General features: G+C 43.5%; 1 protein-coding gene across 1 annotated transcript in view; it reads left to right on the top strand.

The window, feature by feature from the left end:
* Positions 1-18,367, top strand: part of LOC112251551 (neurocan core protein) — a 196,880-nt gene that overhangs the window by 36,612 nt on the left and 141,901 nt on the right. Inside the window, exon 2 of the mRNA XM_042322067.1 lies at positions 7,367-7,446. Coding sequence (XP_042178001.1) covers positions 7,374-7,446 — 73 coding nt within the window. The 5' untranslated portion in view covers positions 7,367-7,373. The remainder of the gene's footprint in view (positions 1-7,366; positions 7,447-18,367) is intronic.

Below are 18,367 nucleotides of genomic sequence, written 5' to 3'. Positions count from 1 at the left end.
TTGGAGATACAAGTAGGGAATATTATATTTTCTAGGCTTCGTTAGCAAGGAATTCACTTGGCATTCTTCCCGCACCCCTAGCATGGTACTAAGGAGCCTAATAATTAGGGTTCTGAATTTTCCTAACCAGGAAATACTGTAGGCCTATCATGACACTAGACGAGACCCAAATGCAGACACAGGAGGCAGGTGGTTGGAGTATAAGATGTTTGATAAATCCAAAGGGAATAGGCAAGAGAATGGTCATGGACAGGCAAAAGGTCATAACCAGATCAGAGTTACAGAGGTACAGAGTGGCAGGCAGGCTGGAGGTCAGGGCAGGCAGAACGGTCAGGTAGGCGGGTACAGAGTCCAGAACGGGCAAGGGTCAAAACTGGGAGGACTAGAAAATGGCAAAAAGGCAAAGCAGGGAAACAGGAAAAACCGCTGGTAGGCTTGGACATACAAGACGAACTGGCACAGAGAGACTGGAAACACAGGGATAAATACACTGGCACAGAGAGACAGGAAACACAGGGATACATACACTGGCACAGAGAGACAGAAAACACAGGGATACATACACTGGGGAAAACAAGCGACACCTGGAGGGGGTGGAAAAAATAACGAGGACAGGTGAAACAGATCAGGGTGTGACAAGGCCGGAGGCTATTACTGGAGCCAGAAGTTTTCCCTGGTCAGATCACGTGATCGGGAAAAAGTCCTGCCTCTAGCATGATATCACATCATCATTTGGGCAGCATTCAAGCATTGTTCTGTTGTTCCTGTAATATTTAGGAGGGATAAAGCATGCCTAAATGGTCCCATCTATATTCCTCCCCTAGAGAATAGCCTGGCTGGGCTGTCTGTGTTTGTCCTTGATTGCCTTTGAGACAGTCTGCGCGAATAGCGTGGCTGTAATGGACACCAGCTATCTGTGTCCCATCTCTGTTACCCTCGCCCCTTGGCCGCCGCGCCGGGCTGGACGTCGTATCTTCAGAGCTGCCGCATCCATTATTTATACACAGGGTTTCTCTGTCCTCCAACCAGGGACTGACATCTCACTGGAATTTAGTTTCCACTCAACACACACTGGACCCTACTATCTGGACTGGACAGGTGTTAACCCTTTTTTATACAGGTCAGGGTTTATTTTAGTTGAGCCGGGCAAACACATACTGTACATGGTTGGAAAGCTGGTTGTTTATCTCTTTATGCTGTAAAATGTGGAGAATTGATGTAAATGTGTGCTTGTGCTCTGACAATGGTGTCCCTGGGGGGGGATTAGTAAAGTTGTATTCAACAGTGAGCCTGATCACCGACAGCAATGAGACAGCCTATAAGGAGGAGGTCAGACCTGACAGTGTGGTGCCAGGACAACAACCTCTCCCTCAGTGTGAGCAAGACAAAGTAGCTGATCGTGGAATATAGGAAGAGGAGGGCCGAGCAGGCCCCCATTAACATCGATGGGGCTGAAGTGGAGCAGGTCGAGAGTTTCAAGTTCCTTGGTGTCCACATCACCAACAAACTATCATGGTCCAAACACACCAAGACAGTTGTGAAGAGGGCACAACAACACCTTTTGCCCTGAAGGATACTGAAAAGATTTGGCGCGGATCCCCAGATCCTCAAAAAGTTCTACAACTGCACCATCAAGAGCATCCTGACTGGTTGCATCACCACCGCCTGGTATGGCAACTGCGCTACAGAGAGTAGTGCATACGGTCCAGTACATCACTGGGGCCAAGCTTCCTGCCATCCACCTATGTACTAGGCAGTGTCTAAAAAATTGTACAAAAAATTGTCAAAGACTATAGTCACCAAAGTCATGGGCTGTTCTCTCTGCTACCGCATGGCAAGGGCTACCGGAGCGCCAAATCTAGGACCAAAAGGCTCTACCCCCAAGCTGAACAATTCACCAAATGGCCACCCATACTATTAACATTGATCCCCCCCCTCCTTTATTTTTACACTGCTGCTGCTCACTATTTATTATCTATGCATAGTCATTTTACAAATTGCCTTGACTAACCTGTACCCCCACACATTGACTCGGTACAGGTACCCCCTGTATATAGCCTCGTTAATGTTATGTCATTTTCTTGTGTTATTTAAAAAATAAAAACCTTTCTTTTATTCAGTAAATATTTTCTTAACTTGAACTACATTGTAGTGCCGACAGAGATGGCCGCCTCGCTTCGCGTTCCTAGGAAACTATGCAGTTTTTTTTTTTTTTACGTGTTATTTCTTACACTAGTACCCCAGGTCATCTTAGGTTTCATTACATACAGCCGAGAAGAACTACTGAATATAAGATCAGCGTCAACTCACCATCAGTACGACCAAGAATATGTTTTTCGCGACGCGGATCCTGTGTTCTGCCTTACAACCAGGGCAACGGAGTGGATTACATGCAGCGACCCAAAAAAACGACTCAGAAAAAGAGGGAAACGAAGCGGTCTTCTGGTCAGACTCCGGAGACGGGCACACCGTGCACCACTCCCTAGCATTCTTCTTGCCAATGTCCAGTCTCTTGACAACAAGGTTGATGAAATCCGAGCAAGGGTAGCATTCCAGAGGGACATCAGAGACTGTAACGTTCTATGCTTCACGGAAACTTGGCTAACTGGAGCCAGCGGGTTTCTCCACGCATCGCGCCGACAGAAACAAACATCTTTCTGGTAAGAAGAGGGGCGGGGGCGTATGCCTCATGGCCAACGTGACATGGTGTGATGAAAGAAACATACAGGAACTCAAATCCTTCTGTTCACCTGATTTAGAATTCCTCACAATCAAATGTAGACCGCATTATCTACCAAGAGAATTCTCTTCGATTATAATCACAGCCGTATATATCCCCCCCCAAGCAGACACATCGATGGCTCTGAACGAACTTTATTTAACTCTCTGCAAACTGGAAACGATTTATCCGGAGGCTGCATTCATTGTAGCTGGGGATTTTAACAAGGCTAATCTGAAAACAAGACTCCCTAAATTTTATCAGCATATCGATTGCGCAACCAGGGGTGGAAAGACCCTGGATCATTGTTACTCTAACTTCCGCGACGCATATAAGGCCCTGCCCCGCCCCCCTTTCGGAAAAGCTGACCACGACTCCATTTTGTTGATCCCTACCTACAGACAGAAACTTAAAGAGGCTCCCACGCTGAGGTCTGTCCAACGCTGGTCCAACCAAGCTGACTCCACACTCCAAGACTGCTTCCATCACGTGGACTGGGAGATGTTTCGTACTGCGTCAGACAACAACATTGACGAATACGCTGATTCGGTGTGCGAGTTCATTAGAACGTGCGTTGAAGATGTCGTTCCCATAGCAACGATTAAAACATTCCCTAATCAGAAACCGTGGATTGATGGCAGCATTCGTGTGAAACTGAAGGCGCGAACCACTGCTTTTAATCAGGGCAAGGTGTCTGGTAACATGACTGAATACAAACAGTGCAGCTATTCCCTCCGCAAGGCTATCAAACAAGCTAAGCGCCAGTACAGAGACAAAGTAGAATCTCAATTCAACGGCTCAGACACAAGAGGCATGTGGCAGGGTCTACAGTCAATCACGGACTACAGGAAGAAACCCAGCCCAGTCACGGACCAGGATGTCTTGCTCCCAGGTAGACTAAATAACTTTTTGCCCGCTTTGAGGACAATACAGTGCCACTGACACGGCCTGCAACGAAAACATGCGGTCTCTCCTTCACTGCAGCCGAAGTGAGTAAGACATTTAAACGTGTTAACCCTCGCAAGGCTGCAGGCCCAGACGGCATCCCCAGCCGCACCCTCAGAGCATGCGCAGACCAGCTGGCCGGTGTGTTTACGGACATATTCAATCAATCCCTATACCAGTCTGCTGTTCCCACATGCTTCAAGAGGGCCACCATTGTTCCTGTTCCCAAGAAAGCTAAGGTAACTGAGCTAAACGACTACCGCCCCGTAGCACTCACATCCGTCATCATGAAGTGCTTTGAGAGACTAGTCAAGGACCATATCACCTCCACCCTACCTGACACCCTAGACCCACTCCAATTTGCTTACCGCCCAAATAGGTCCACAGACGATGCAATCTCAACCACACTGCACACTGCCCTAACCCATCTGGACAAGAGGAATACCTATGTGAGAATGCTGTTCATCGACTACAGCTCGGCATTCAACACCATAGTACCCTCCAAGCTAGTCATCAAGCTTGAGACCCTGGGTCTCGACCCCGCCCTGTGCAACTGGGTACTGGACTTCCTGACGGGCCGCCCCCAGGTGGTGAGGGTAGGCAACAACATCTCCTCCCCGCTGATCCTCAACACTGGGGCCCCACAAGGGTGTGTTCTGAGCCCTCTCCTGTACTCCCTGTTCACCCACGACTGCGTGGCCACGCACGCCTCAAACTCAATCATCAAGTTTGCGGACGACACAACAGTGGTAGGCTTGATTACCAACAACGACGAGACGGCCTACAGGGAGGAGGTGAGGGCCCTCGGAGTGTGGTGTCAGGAAAATAACCTCACACTCAACGTAAACAAAACTAAGGAGATGATTGTGGACTTCAGGAAACAGCAGAGGGAACACCCCCATCCACATCGATGGAACAGTAGTGGAGAGGGTAGCAAGTTTTAAGTTCCTCGGCATACACATCACAGACAAACTGAATTGGTCCACTCACACAGACAGCATCGTGAGGAAGGCGCAGCAGCGCCTCTTCAACCTCAGGAGGCTGAAGAAATTCGGCTTGTCACCAAAAGCACTCACAAACTTCTACAGATGCACAATCGAGAGCATCCTGGCGGGCTGTATCACCGCCTGGTATGGCAACTGCACCGCCCTCAACCGTAAGGCTCTCCAGAGGGTAGTGAGGTCTGCACAACGCATCACCGGGGGCAAACTACCTGCCCTCCAGGACACCTACACCACCCGATGCTACAGGAAGGCCATAAAGATCATCAAGGACATCAACCACCCGAGCCACTGCCTGTACACCCCGCTGTCATCCAGAAGGCGAGGTCAGTACAGGTGCATCAAAGCTGGGACCGAGAGACTGAAAAACAGCTTCTATCTCAAGGCCATCAGACTGTTAAACAGCCACCACTAACATTGAGTGGCTACTGCCAACACACTGTCAATGACACTGACTCTACTCCAGCCACTTTAATAATGGGAATTGATGGGAAATGATGTAAATATATCACTAGCCACTTTAAACAATGCTACCTTATATAATGTTACTTACCCTACATTATTCATCTCATATGCATACGTAGATACTGTACTCTATATCATCGACTGCATCCTTATGTAATACATGTATCACTAGCCACTTTAACTATGCCACTTGGTTTACATACTCATCTCATATGTATATACTGTACTCGATACCATCTACTGTATCTTGCCTATGCTGCTCTGTACCATCACTCATTCATATATCCTTATGTACATATTCTTTATCCCCTTACACTGTGTATAAGACAGTAGTTTTTTGGAATTGTTAGTTAGATTACTTGTTGGTTATTACTGCATTGTCGGAACTAGAAGCACAAGCATTTCGCTACACTCGCATTAACATCTGCTAACCATGTGTATGTGACAAATACATTTGATTTGATTTGATTTGGTTAAGTCAGCATTTCACCTGTTGTATTTGGCGCATGTGACAAATAAAAGTTGATTTGATTCGACTTGAATCTAAGGCACATTTTTCATAGGGTTTTCATGATTCTTCTATCAAGATTGAGATTAGGACCTCACTTTTCTTCATTAGGAAATGTGACGAGTTACAGAGTCTGCTGCTGGTTCCTACTTCACAGTAGGGCCATTTGTGAATGTTTATTTTTGTCTGAAATGCCTTCTTGAACATGTGAACTTCCATGTGGCTTAATTACAAACTTGTATTGGATCAGTAAATATGAATACACATTTTGAATTATCAGCCTAGTTGAGCCAAGGAGCAAGCACTGAGCTATATAGGGAGAAAGACAACATCTTTCCTGGGTAGTCATGATTGGATGAGATAATGGAACAGTTGGACATGCTGAGAGATGAGTCCTGATTGGTCTGTATATATCTGAATGGGCTCCTCCCTGGTCAGTATATAGATTTATATATCTCAGATTTTTGGAGAGATACAGCTATGGGCAACTGCAAAAGTGTTGCTACAGCTCTCAAAAACATTGCTTCTGTAAATTTAGCTGAGTTTATGAGGGAGACCTACTTTCTGGAGGACAATGCCGTGCTGACTCACATGTGTTTACATGTGTGGGTGAGGTGGGGCTAAGGCTTAAGATTGTGCAAACAATGCTGAATGGGCGTAAACAAACAAGAGTTCTCTAGTCAGTGTGAAACTTTCATAAAAATATTTCGAACAGGTATTTTCCCCCTACTTGTCTTTTAAGTAGGATAACAAGTTTTTCAACTTTCCCAGCCTAACGTTCCTAGGTTTCCTCCAACTACAACATACCATTTTGAAGCTTTGAGTCTGTACTTTTATACATTTAAAAAAAATAAGCAAATCACTTACATTTGACATAAGCTTCAATAGAGAAATCTGGACACACATTTGTTTGTAATTCTTATTGAAAAATGAGTGAAAGAAAAACAATTATTGAAAGAAAATAAGCAATCTAACGTGGCAAGGATGACACGTTCTGTAGCATTATATTTCCAAATGTAAGGTGTCAACCCGTGAGGCTGTTTTTCACCTTCCCAGTGACACAGAAAAGCTGCATTTTCCAATAAACGAATATAAACACTAGGCTCTCTCTCACATACCAGATGCCTCCACCCTCACTAGATCCAAGAATTCCTGCATCTTTGATGTTGTGTGTGCTTAGTGAAAAAGTCAAATATGCCATGTGTAACAATTGCCATGGGAACATAGGCTTCAATCATGTTGTATTTGCTTGTTGTGTTGTGTTGCTCAGCTGTTTTGATGTAGAAGAGTGAAAACATACTTTATTTAGGTATAGGAATCAGAGTAAGCTGATGGGTTGCCAAATAATAACACATTCTTCGATACAAATATATTATCCACCTGATTGTTAATCAGACTGTATTGTAGACCTACTGACTGGGCTGTTCTAGGCAGAAATCAGTCTTTGATTGTAGGGAGAATGTAAAGTTGGCTACATTGTCAGTGCCCTCCCCTGATGTAGGGCCAGGAGGTGATTTCAAACCACAGAAATCACTCCTGTCTGATTTGTCACTGGGAGGGCCTGTTGGTGATGGGATTCTAATGGCTATGCCTCCTGTCCACCTCTCAGCTGTCTCCTCCTGTCTCCACTCTAGCTGGAATGCTAAGGGAAGGAGAAAGAGAGTGTACATGCAAACATATCGGCAACTTGAGTGATTATAATTCGAAAGATCTCTCTCTCTCTCTCAGGTCCAGGATGCTGGGTGCGGTGGTCCCTGTCTGTGGACTGCAGGCTCTGCTGACGGCCCTCCTGCTCTCTCTGGGCTATGGTAAGTAGAACCATACAGGGTTCTTCGGTTTCTTCGGTTTGTCCCAATAGGGGAACCCTTTTAAGGGCTGGGCAGAACCCTTTGCAGTTTATAGAGAAATTGTTTTTTTTAGAACTCTCTATGTAGGGTTCTTTAAAGAACCCTTTGTATATGGTTCTACCTAGAACACTCTATAAAAAGTTCTACTGAGAATCCCTTGGTTAACAGGCCACTTCAGGCCTGCAAGTCGAATTATGCTGGCTTGCAAAGTGATGTCAAATCAAATTGATTGGAATTTCTATTGGAATCCAACCAGACTTAGGATATCCAACAAGTGCATTTGTTAATCACCCGTAACCTGCATTCAGAATGACTGCCAGGGTAGGGAAGATTGAATACTGAGACTACCTCAAACGGGTGAAATAAATCCAATTACTAACAGATTGGATTAGTTTAGAAAACGGTATGTTATTTATCTTTGTGTCGCATTAAATGCATCAACCCATCAATTACATGCAAAAACAGATATTACAGTGAAACAAACAATTCTGAAAATCTCCCTGCAATAGAGCATGCTGGGAAATATTATATATGGCTCTATGTAGAACCCTTCTTGCCTTCCAAATAATCAGTTTTGCCTTCCAAAGAATCACAAAAGAACCATTTCTTGCAAAAACAGTTCTTAAGATGTTAAAGGTTCATCTGATTAAAACGGTTCTTGGTAGCACTACCCTTTGGAGGGTTGCAGTTTATGGAGGATGGCTTAGGCACACACACACACACACACACACACACACACACACTTCCGTCATCCCTATAGGGCTGGGACTGTTGGCAGGTCCTCACAGCTTAGGGACGAGGGGATTGATTCCATTCATTTTATCTCACTATAAATACTGGAGCTGGACTTTTAGTAGAGGCAAATGATGAGGCATTTAGGGCAGGGAAGACAACAAATCTCCCAGCTCCATTTATCCTGCAGTACTTAGCTCTTGAGTCACAGTCTCTGGAAAAACAGGAAAATTTGCTAATCTCCCATGCTAAGCTTTATATTTAGAGGTTTTTTTGCTGCATCACTTGTTAAATATTCATGTGACTTGTTCATATCCACTTTGATGCTTAAAACAACAAACTCAGCTGCATTTTGACAACTTAATACCATGCTAATACCGCTCAAAAATCTGTGTGTATTCATTAGTGCACACCGTAGCAAAATGGTTTGCAACAGAAAATGTTTCTTGGCAACGAAAATGAGCGTCTCTTATTGAACAAGTTCAGATTGGTCCCTCCCTATTATGGCCATCTGCTTCCATTTGGTTAGTGAATATACCTCTGGTGAGAAACTGAATATATAGACACAGTCCTGTGTCTCAATATTGTATCCACATACTGTACAATGAGCCCTATAGTATGTCATAGGCAGATATCGAATGTATCCTGACCTATGATTTGCCTCAGTGAATCCCAGCCTGGTCTCAGAGCAAAGCGTATTATATATATAGTACCAGACAAAAGTTTGGACACACCTACTCACTCATGGGTTTTTCTTTATATTTACTATTTTCTACATTGTAGAATAATAGTGAAGACATCAGAACTATGAAAAAACACATATGGAATCATGTAGTAACCAAAACATCAAATCAAATGTATTTATATAGCCCTTCTTACATCAGCTGATATATCAAAGTGCTGTATAGAAACCCAGCCTAAACCCCCAAACATCAAGCAATGCAGGTGTAGACGCACGGTGGCTAGGAAAAACTCCCTAGAAAGGCCAAAACCTAGGAAAAAACCTAGAGAGGAACCAGGCTATGAGGGGTGGCCAGTCCTCCTCTGGCTGTGCCGGGTGGAGATTATAACAGAACATGGCCAAGATGTTCAAATGTTCATAAATGACCAGCATGGTCAAATAATAGTAATCACAGTGAACAGGTCAGGGTTCCATAGCCGCAAGCAGAACAGTTGAAACTGGAGCAGCAGCAAAAGTGTTTAAAAAATATATTTTGATTTGTTCAAGTGCCTCCGGAAAGTATTCAGACCCCTTGGCTTTTTCCACATTTTGTTACATTAGAGCCCTATTATAAAATGTAAAAAATTATTTTTAGCATCAATCTATCATCAATCATCAATCTACACACAATACAAAGTGAAAACAGTTTTTTTTAAATGTTTGCAAATGTATTAAAAACAAAAAACAGAAATACCTTATTTACGTAATGTGAGCAGACCAAGTAATTGGGCGTCACTCTAAAGCGGGAAGGTGGAATAAACGTGTCAGGAGTAGGTTTTCTTGATTGAACACAGTTCTCTATTGAGGGCATTTGGTCAACACAAACACTCCAACATAATCAATGAAAATCTCCCAAGGAAAAACATACATCTTCTTCTCCAGATGAAACAGGAACACAATACGATTGATCATCCTTGAGATGTTTCTTCAACCTGATTGGAGTCCACCTGTGGTAAATTCAATTGATTGGACATGATTTGGAAAGGCACACACCTTTCTATATAAGGTCCCACAGATGACAGTGCATGTCAGAGAAAAAAACCAAGCCATGAGGTCTAAGGAATTGTCCGTAAAGCTCCGAGACAGGATTGTGTCGAGGCACAAATCTGGGGAAAGGTACCAAAACATTGGAACCACCAAGACTCTTCCTAGAGCTGGCCACCCGGCCAAACTGAGCAATCGGGGCCTTGGTCAGGGAGGTGACCAAGAACACGGTGATCACTCTGACAGAGCTCCAGAGTTCCTCTACGGAAATGGGAGAACCTTCCAGAAGGACAACCATCTCTGCAGCACTTGCTTCAAGACCATGAGAAAGAAGATTCTCTGGTCTGATGAAACCAAGATTGAACTCTTTGGCCCGGACTTGATCCCGATCTAACATCTCTGGAAAGACCTGAAAATAGCTGTGCAGCAACACTCACCATCCAATCTGACAGAGAAACTCGCTAAATACATGTGTGCCAAGCTTGTAGCGTCATACCCAAGAAGATTCAAAGCTGTAATCACTGCCAAAGGTGATTAAACAAAGTGCTAAGTAAAGGGTCTGAATACTTATGTAAATGTGATATTTCCGGTTTAAGTTTTTATAAATTCACAGAATTTTTTTTTTTTTTTTTCTTTGTCATTGTGGGTTATTGTGCTTAGATTGATGAGGAGGGGGGGGGAACAATTTCATCCATTTCAGAATAAGACTGTAACGTATCAAAATGTGGAAAATGTCAAGTTGTCTGAATACTTTCAGAATGCACTGTATCTATCAGTGGTTATTAAGAAGTGAGTATAGACAATTCCCACTGAGAAATAAGTGGGTATACAGCGTATATCCTCCACTACACCACTGTGTATAATTGGTTTGTATGTGTGGGGCGTTATCTGAAATTGTTCTTTACAGAGTCAGGTATATTTGTCCAGGCCTCAATTGTTCCTTGGTTAGCACCATTCGTTCTCACTGTTGATAATTCTGATGGTATAACTTCTAACAGTAACTGTATCCCCTGGTTAAATGGGAAAGAGTGCGGCGGTTCTGCCTGCCAGGAATAATCATCTCTGATTGATTGAGATATTCATTATGTAACATAATAGATGGAAATCATTCAATATATAAATTCTAAATTAATTTTGTAACCTTTCCCCAGAAGCATTTCATATTTTTCTGCAGTGGGCTAAATCAGGGTCACACAGAGTCATTCTTGATAGTCTTAAACAAATCTACTTTGAAACGAAAGTAGTCATTGAAGAGTCCCTACTGTAACATATCATACTAATGTGAGAGTCCCAGATTTAGTAAAATATTGTATGTTTTAAGATATTAAAATATAATACTATCCATACCAAACTTTAATTTGTATTTCCAGACACTAGCATTTCACCCCATCCTACACAGAGCTCTGTAACAATTTTCTTTAACTAAGCAAGTCAGTTAAGAACAAATTCTTATTTACAATGACAGCCTACCCCAGCCAAACAAGGACGACACTGGGGCAATTGTGCTCCACCCTATAGGACTCCCCATCACAGTCAGATGTGACACAGCCTGGATTTGAACTAGGGACTGTAGTGACACCTTTTGTACTGAAATGCAGTGTCTTAGACCGCTGCACCACTCGGGAGCCAAATCACTGATGTAGGGTTGTAAGACTTCAGCTACTGACTTCAGCTTACTTCGAGAAAAAATGCAGTGTGCACGAACAACCAAAAAAACCTTTGCCGAAAACCAAAACTAACAAAAACTTCACCAAATGTTGTCCTATATTCACAAAACTGTTCCAAAATGTTTTGGCTGGGAAACCTTAGGGGACAAAGAGAACAGTTAAGAGTTGGGTCCAATTTCATCGGAAAAAAGTCTCCTTGGTGTTAAATACAGTCTGTGAACACACTTAAAATGTATAAATTGATGGTTGGGATTACGGAATGCCAAGGTAATATTTTTCCATGTTCAGTTCCAGTTAAAGGGTTGTTCAGTTGCAATTAGATCTGTGGGCCAAACTGTTTTAATGGCTAGCTCAGAATATAAGCTTTCCAAAAGTTGTTTATATATTATAGAGATCAGTCCTTTCGGGAACTTAGATCATTTATTTATTCATTGAATGGTTTGGTAGTTGGGTTTCCCAAGGGACTCCATAGGCCAGCAAAGCGGACTTATATTGTAAATATAGAAGAAAGGAGATGCCTGATAATGTGTTTCTATCTTTCAAATCTTGGAATGTTCTCAAACCATTATGTCCGTGATATCTGTAAGGGTACAGATTCCACATCTGGCCCATAGGGGGGAAGCAAAAGGCCACACTCCAGATCGCAAGCAATTATTGTGAAATATTGGAGCATGGACCATTTTGATTCCCAGTTACATTGTTTTACAATTTTGTGCCAAATAGAAATTGTGTGCGCAATAATAGCACCAAAGCATAGTTTACATTGTTTAAGGGATACACTAGTGAACACCTCTTCCAGGGCAATAGGAGACACCATATTTCTCTATATACTTAGGCAGGGGGCAAAATAATAATGTCTAAACTGATTTTAGGATGGGGAGAAATGCTAGTGCCTGGAAATACAATATAAAGTTTGGTGCAGGACGTTTTCATTTTAATATTTTAAAACATAATATTTTACTAAATCAGGGACACTCAAATGTGTTTGGATACTAGTTTACTTCAGGCAACAATGAAAGCAGGGTGGTTGGTAGGGCTTATAACGTGAACACCTAGCAGCACAGCGGTTGTGTGTTCAAAGCTCCTCACTGACAACTTTAGAATTCTAGCTAACTACTTACTACTTTTTTAGCTACTTAGCATGTTTGCTAACCCTTCCCTTAACCCTAACTCTAACCTGAACCTTACTCCTAAACCTAACCTTAACACAAATCTTAACCCTAACCTTAACCCTAACCTTAACCCCTAACCTAACGTAGGATATCATCCTAAAGCAGTCGAACGTAGCATATCTTACTAAAGCAGACAAACGTAATATATCATACTAAACCGGTCAAATGCGATCAAGACAGAGGACACCATACCGTGCGTATTTTATTACACAACCTCTATTACAGTGGTAGCCTAATGTAACGTAACCTCTCTCCCTCACCCTCCATTTGGCAAATCTGAACATAACTCTGTCCTCCGTATTTCTGCTTACAAGCAAAAAGTTGAACAAGAAGTACCAGTGATGCGCACAGTACAGAAGTGGTCCAATGAAGCGGATGCCAAACTACAGGACTGTTTTGCTGGAACAGACTGGAATGGCATTGAGGACTTTACCACATCAGTCACCTGCTTCATTAATAAGTGCATTGACGATGTCGTACCCACAGTGACCGTACGTACAGTCCCAGTCCCAGAATTACCGACTACCGCCCCGTAGCACTCACATCCGTCATCATGAAGTGCTTTGAGAGACTAGTCAAGGACCATATCACCTCCACCCTACCTGACACCCTTGACCCACTCCAATTTGCTTACCGCCCAAATAGGTCCACAGACGATGCAATCTCAACCACACTGCACACTGCCCTAACCCATCTGGACAAGAGGAATACCTATGTGAGAATGCTGTTCATCGACTACAGCTCGGCATTCAACACCATAGTACCCTCCAAGCTCGTCATCAAGCTTGAGACCCTGGGTCTCGACCCCGCCCTGTGCAACTGGGTACTGGACTTCCTGACGGGCCGCCCCCAGGTGGTGAGGGTAGGCAACAACATCTCCTCCCCGCTGATCCTCAACACTGGGGCCCCACAAGGGTGCGTTCTGAGCCCTCTCCTGTACTCCCTGTTCACCCACGACTGCGTGGCCATGCACGCCTCCAACTCAATCATCAAGTTTGCGGACGACACAACAGTGGTAGGCTTGATTACCAACAACGACGAGACGGCCTACAGGGAGGAGGTGAGGGCCCTCGGAGTGTGGTGTCAGGAAAATAACCTCACACTCAACGTCAACAAAACTAAGGAGATGATTGTGGACTTCAGGAAACAGCAGAGGGAACACCCCCATCCACATCGATGGAACAGTAGTGGAGAGGGTAGCAAGTTTTAAGTTCCTCGGCATACACATCACAGACAAACTGGATTGGTCCACTCACACAGACAGCATCGTGAGGAAGGCGCAGCAGCGCCTCTTCAACCTCAGGAGGCTGAAGAAATTCGGCTTGTCACCAAAAGCACTCACAAACTTCTACAGATGCACAATCGAGAGCATCCTGGCGGGCTGTATCACCGCCTGGTATGGCAACTGCACCGCCCTCAACCGTAAGGCTCTCCAGAGGGTAGTGAGGTCTGCACAACGCATCACCGGGGGCAAACTACCTGCCCTCCAGGACACCTACACCACCCGATGCTACAGGAAGGCCATAAAGATCATCAAGGACATCAACCACCCGAGCCACTGCCTGTTCACCCCGCTGCCATCCAGAAGGCGAGGTCAGTACAGGTGCATCAAAGCTGGGACCGAGAGACTGAAAAACAGCTTCTATCTCAAGGCCATCAGACTGTTAAACAGCCACCACTAACATTGAGTGGCTACTGCCAACACACTGTCAATGACACTGACTCTACTCCAGCCACTTTAATCATGGGAATCGATGGGAAATGATGTAAATATATCACTAGCCACTTTAAACAATGCTACCTTATATAATGTTACTTACCCTACATTGTTCATCTCATATGCATACGTTGATACTGTACTCTATATCATCGACTGCATCCTTATGTAATACATGTATCACTAGCCACTTTAACTATGCCACTTGGTTTACATACTTATCTCATATGTATATACTGTACTCGATATCATCTACTGTATCTTGCCTATGCTGCTCTGTACCATCACTCATTCATATATCCTTATGTACATATTCTTTATCCCCTTACACTGTGTATGACAGTAGTTTTTTTGGAATTGTTAGTTAGATTACTTGCTCGTTATTACTGCATTGTCGGAACTAGAAGCACAAGCATTTCGCTACACTCGCATTAACATCTGCTAACCATGTGTATGTGACAAATAAAATTTGATTTGATTTGATTTTGATTTGATTTGAATAGTGAAGGCATCAAAACTATGAAATAACACATACGGAATCATGTAGTAACAAAAGAAGGGTTAAACAAATTAAAATATATTTCACATTTTAGATCCTTCAAAGCAGCCACCCTTTGCGATGATGACAGCTTTTCACATTCTAGGAATTCTCCAAACTAGCTTCATGAGGAATGCTTTCCCAACTGTCTTGAAGGAGTTCCCACATATGTTGAGCACCTGTTGGCTGCTTTTCCTTCACTCTGAGGTTCAACTTATCCCAAACTATCTCAATTTGGTTGAGGTCGGGTGATTGCGGAGGACAGGTCATCTGATGCATCACTCCATCACTCTCCTTGGTCAAATAGCCCTTACACAGCCTGGAGGTGTGTTTTGGGTCATTGTCCTGTTGAAAAACAAATGATAGTCCCACTAAGTGCAAACCAGATGGGATGTCGTATCGCTGCAGAATGCTGTGGTAGCCATGCAGGTTAAGTGTGCCTTGAATTCTAAATCAATCACTGACAGTGTCACCAGCAAAGCATCATCCGTTCACCTACTCTGCGTCTCACAAAGACACGGCGATTGGAACCAAAAGTCTCAAGATTGGACTCATAAGACCAAAGGTGTTTCATGGCCCAAGCAAGTCTCTTCTTCTTATTGGTGCCCTTTAATAGTGGTTTCTTTGCAGCAATTCCACCATGAAGCCCTGATTCACGTTGTCTCCTCTGAACAGTTGATGTTGAGATGTGTCTCTTACTTGAACACTACGAAGCATTTATTTGGGCTGCAATCTGAGGTGCAGTTAACTCCAATGAACTTATCCTCTGCAGCAGAGGTAACTCTGAGTCTTCTTTTCCTGTGGCGGTCCTCATGAGAGCCAGTTTCATCATAGCTCTTGATGGTTTTTGCAACTGAACTTGAAGAAACTTTTAAAGTTCTTGCAATTTTCTGGATTGACTGACCATCATGTCTTAAAGTAATGATGGCTACTTTGAAGGATCTAAAATCTAAAATATATTTGGATTTGTTTAACACTTTTTTGGTTACTACATGATTCCATATGTGTTATTTCAAAGTTTTGATGTCTTCACTATTATTCTACTGTACAACGTAGAAAAGTGGGTGTGTCCAAACTTTTGACCGGTACTGTACATATCGCAACCAGATGCCATGGACTACAGGCAACATCTGCACTGTGCTAAAGGCTAGAGCTGCCGCTTTCAAGGAACGGGACACTAATCCAGGCGCTTATAAGAAATCCAGTTACGCCCTCTGACAAACTATCAAACAGGCAAAGCATCAATACTGGACTAAGATCGAATCCTACTACACTGGCTTTGATGCTCATCTGATGTGGCAGGGCTTGCTAACTATCACAGATTACAAACGGAAATCCAGCCGAGAGCTGCCATGTGACATGAGCCTACCAGACGAGTTAAATGCCTTCTATGCTCGCTTCAAGGCTAGCAACACTCAACCATGTGTGACAGCACCAGCTGTTATGGATGACTGTATGATCACGCTCTCTGTAGCCGATGTGAGAAAGGTTACAAATGGATAAACAGGAGGCGTACTCAGATCATGCTGGCCACCTGGCAAGTGTCTTCTCTGACATTTTCAACCTCTTCCTGACCCAGTCTGTTATACCTACATGTTTCAAGCAAACCACGATAGTCCATGTGTCCAATAACGCCAAGGTAACCTGTCTAAATGACTACAGCCCCGTAGCGCTCACATTTGTAGCTTTGAAAGGCTGGTCATGACTCACATCAACGCCATCATCCCAGAAACCCTGGACCCACTCCAATTCGCATACCGCCCCAACAGATCCACAGATGACGCAATCTCTATTGCACTCATTGACTACAGCTCAGCGTTCAGCACCATAGTGCCCTCCAAGATCATCACTAAGCTAAGGACTCTGGTGCTGAACACCTCCCTCTGCAACTGAATCCTGGACTTCCTGATGGTCGCCCCCAGGTGGTGAGGGTGGGCAACAATACATCTGCCATGCAGGCCCTCAACAAGGGGGCATATCAGGGGTCTGTGTTCAGTCGCGCACTACTCCAACACCATCATTACATTTGCAGATGACACAACAACGGTAGGCCTGATCATCGATGACGATGAGACAGTCTTTAGGGAGGAGGTCAGATAGTAGGCAAGTATAAACACCATGGGACTACGCAGCCGTCATACCGCTCAGGAAGGAGATGCGTTCTGTCTCCTAGAGATGAATGTACCTTGGTTGGAAATGCGCAAAACAATCCCATAACAACAGCAAAGGACCTTGTGAAGATGCTGGAGGAAACAGGTACAAAAGTATCTATATTCACAGTAAAACAGGTCCTATATCGACATAAACTGAAAGGCCACTCAACAAGGAAGAAGCCACTGCTCCAAAACCGCCATAAATATCCAGACTACGGTTTGCAACTGCACATGGGGACAAAGATCGTACTTTTTGGAGAAATGTCCTCTGGTCTGATGAAACAAAAATAAGTCAAGAAGTTAAAGCTTGGTCGCAAATAGGTCTTCCAAATGGACAATGACCCCAAGCATACTTCCAAAGTTGTGGCAAAATAGCTTAAGGACAACAAAGTCAAGGTATTGGAGTGGCCATCACAAAGCCCTGACCTCAATCCTATAGAACATTTGTGGGCAGAACTGTAAAAGCGTGTTCGAGCAAGGAGGCCTACAAACCTGACTCGGTTACACCAGCTCTGTCAGGAGGAATGGGTAAAAATTCACCCAACTTATTGTGGGAAGCTTGTGGAAGGCTACCTGAAACATTTGACCCAAGTTAAACAATTTAAAGGTAATGCTACCAAATACAAATGTGATGAAAGAAATAAAAGCTGAACTAAGTCATTCTCTCTACTATTATTCTGACATTTCACATTCTAAAAATAAAGTGGTGATCCTAACTGAGCTAAGACAAGGAATTTATACTGGGATTAAATGTCAGGAATTGTGAAAAACTGAGTTTAAATGTATTAAACTGAGTTTTAAGGTGTATGTAAACTTCCAAATTCAACTGTTATTAGCCTCTTTATGTTTTTTCTTATGTTACTATTTCCTTTTTTATTTAGCAAATATTTGTCTTACTTTTTAACTCTGCATTGTTGGGAATGTGCTCTTAAGTAAGCATTTCAAGGTGAAACACCTGTTGTGTTCGGCGCTTGTGACCAATAAAATTTGATTTGAAGTAACGTGGTATTAATTTTAGTAAAATATAATACGTTTTGCTCTGAGACTGTAATGTAAATTCCTGAGTGCTATGCTGTGTGTCAGTGTGTCAGAGCTGTCCTTGCACATTACAGCAAGAGCAGTCATTTGTCAGGACAATTTAGTCCTCTAGCATCATCACTCTGAAAAGTCAGGCAATAGTTTGAAAGGTGCCTGGGTA

The sequence above is a fragment of the Oncorhynchus tshawytscha genome, linkage group LG05 (assembly GCF_018296145.1).
Source record: "Oncorhynchus tshawytscha isolate Ot180627B linkage group LG05, Otsh_v2.0, whole genome shotgun sequence".
Lineage (NCBI taxonomy): Eukaryota > Metazoa > Chordata > Actinopteri > Salmoniformes > Salmonidae > Oncorhynchus > Oncorhynchus tshawytscha.
This window is presented reverse-complemented; position numbering and strand designations above follow the sequence as displayed.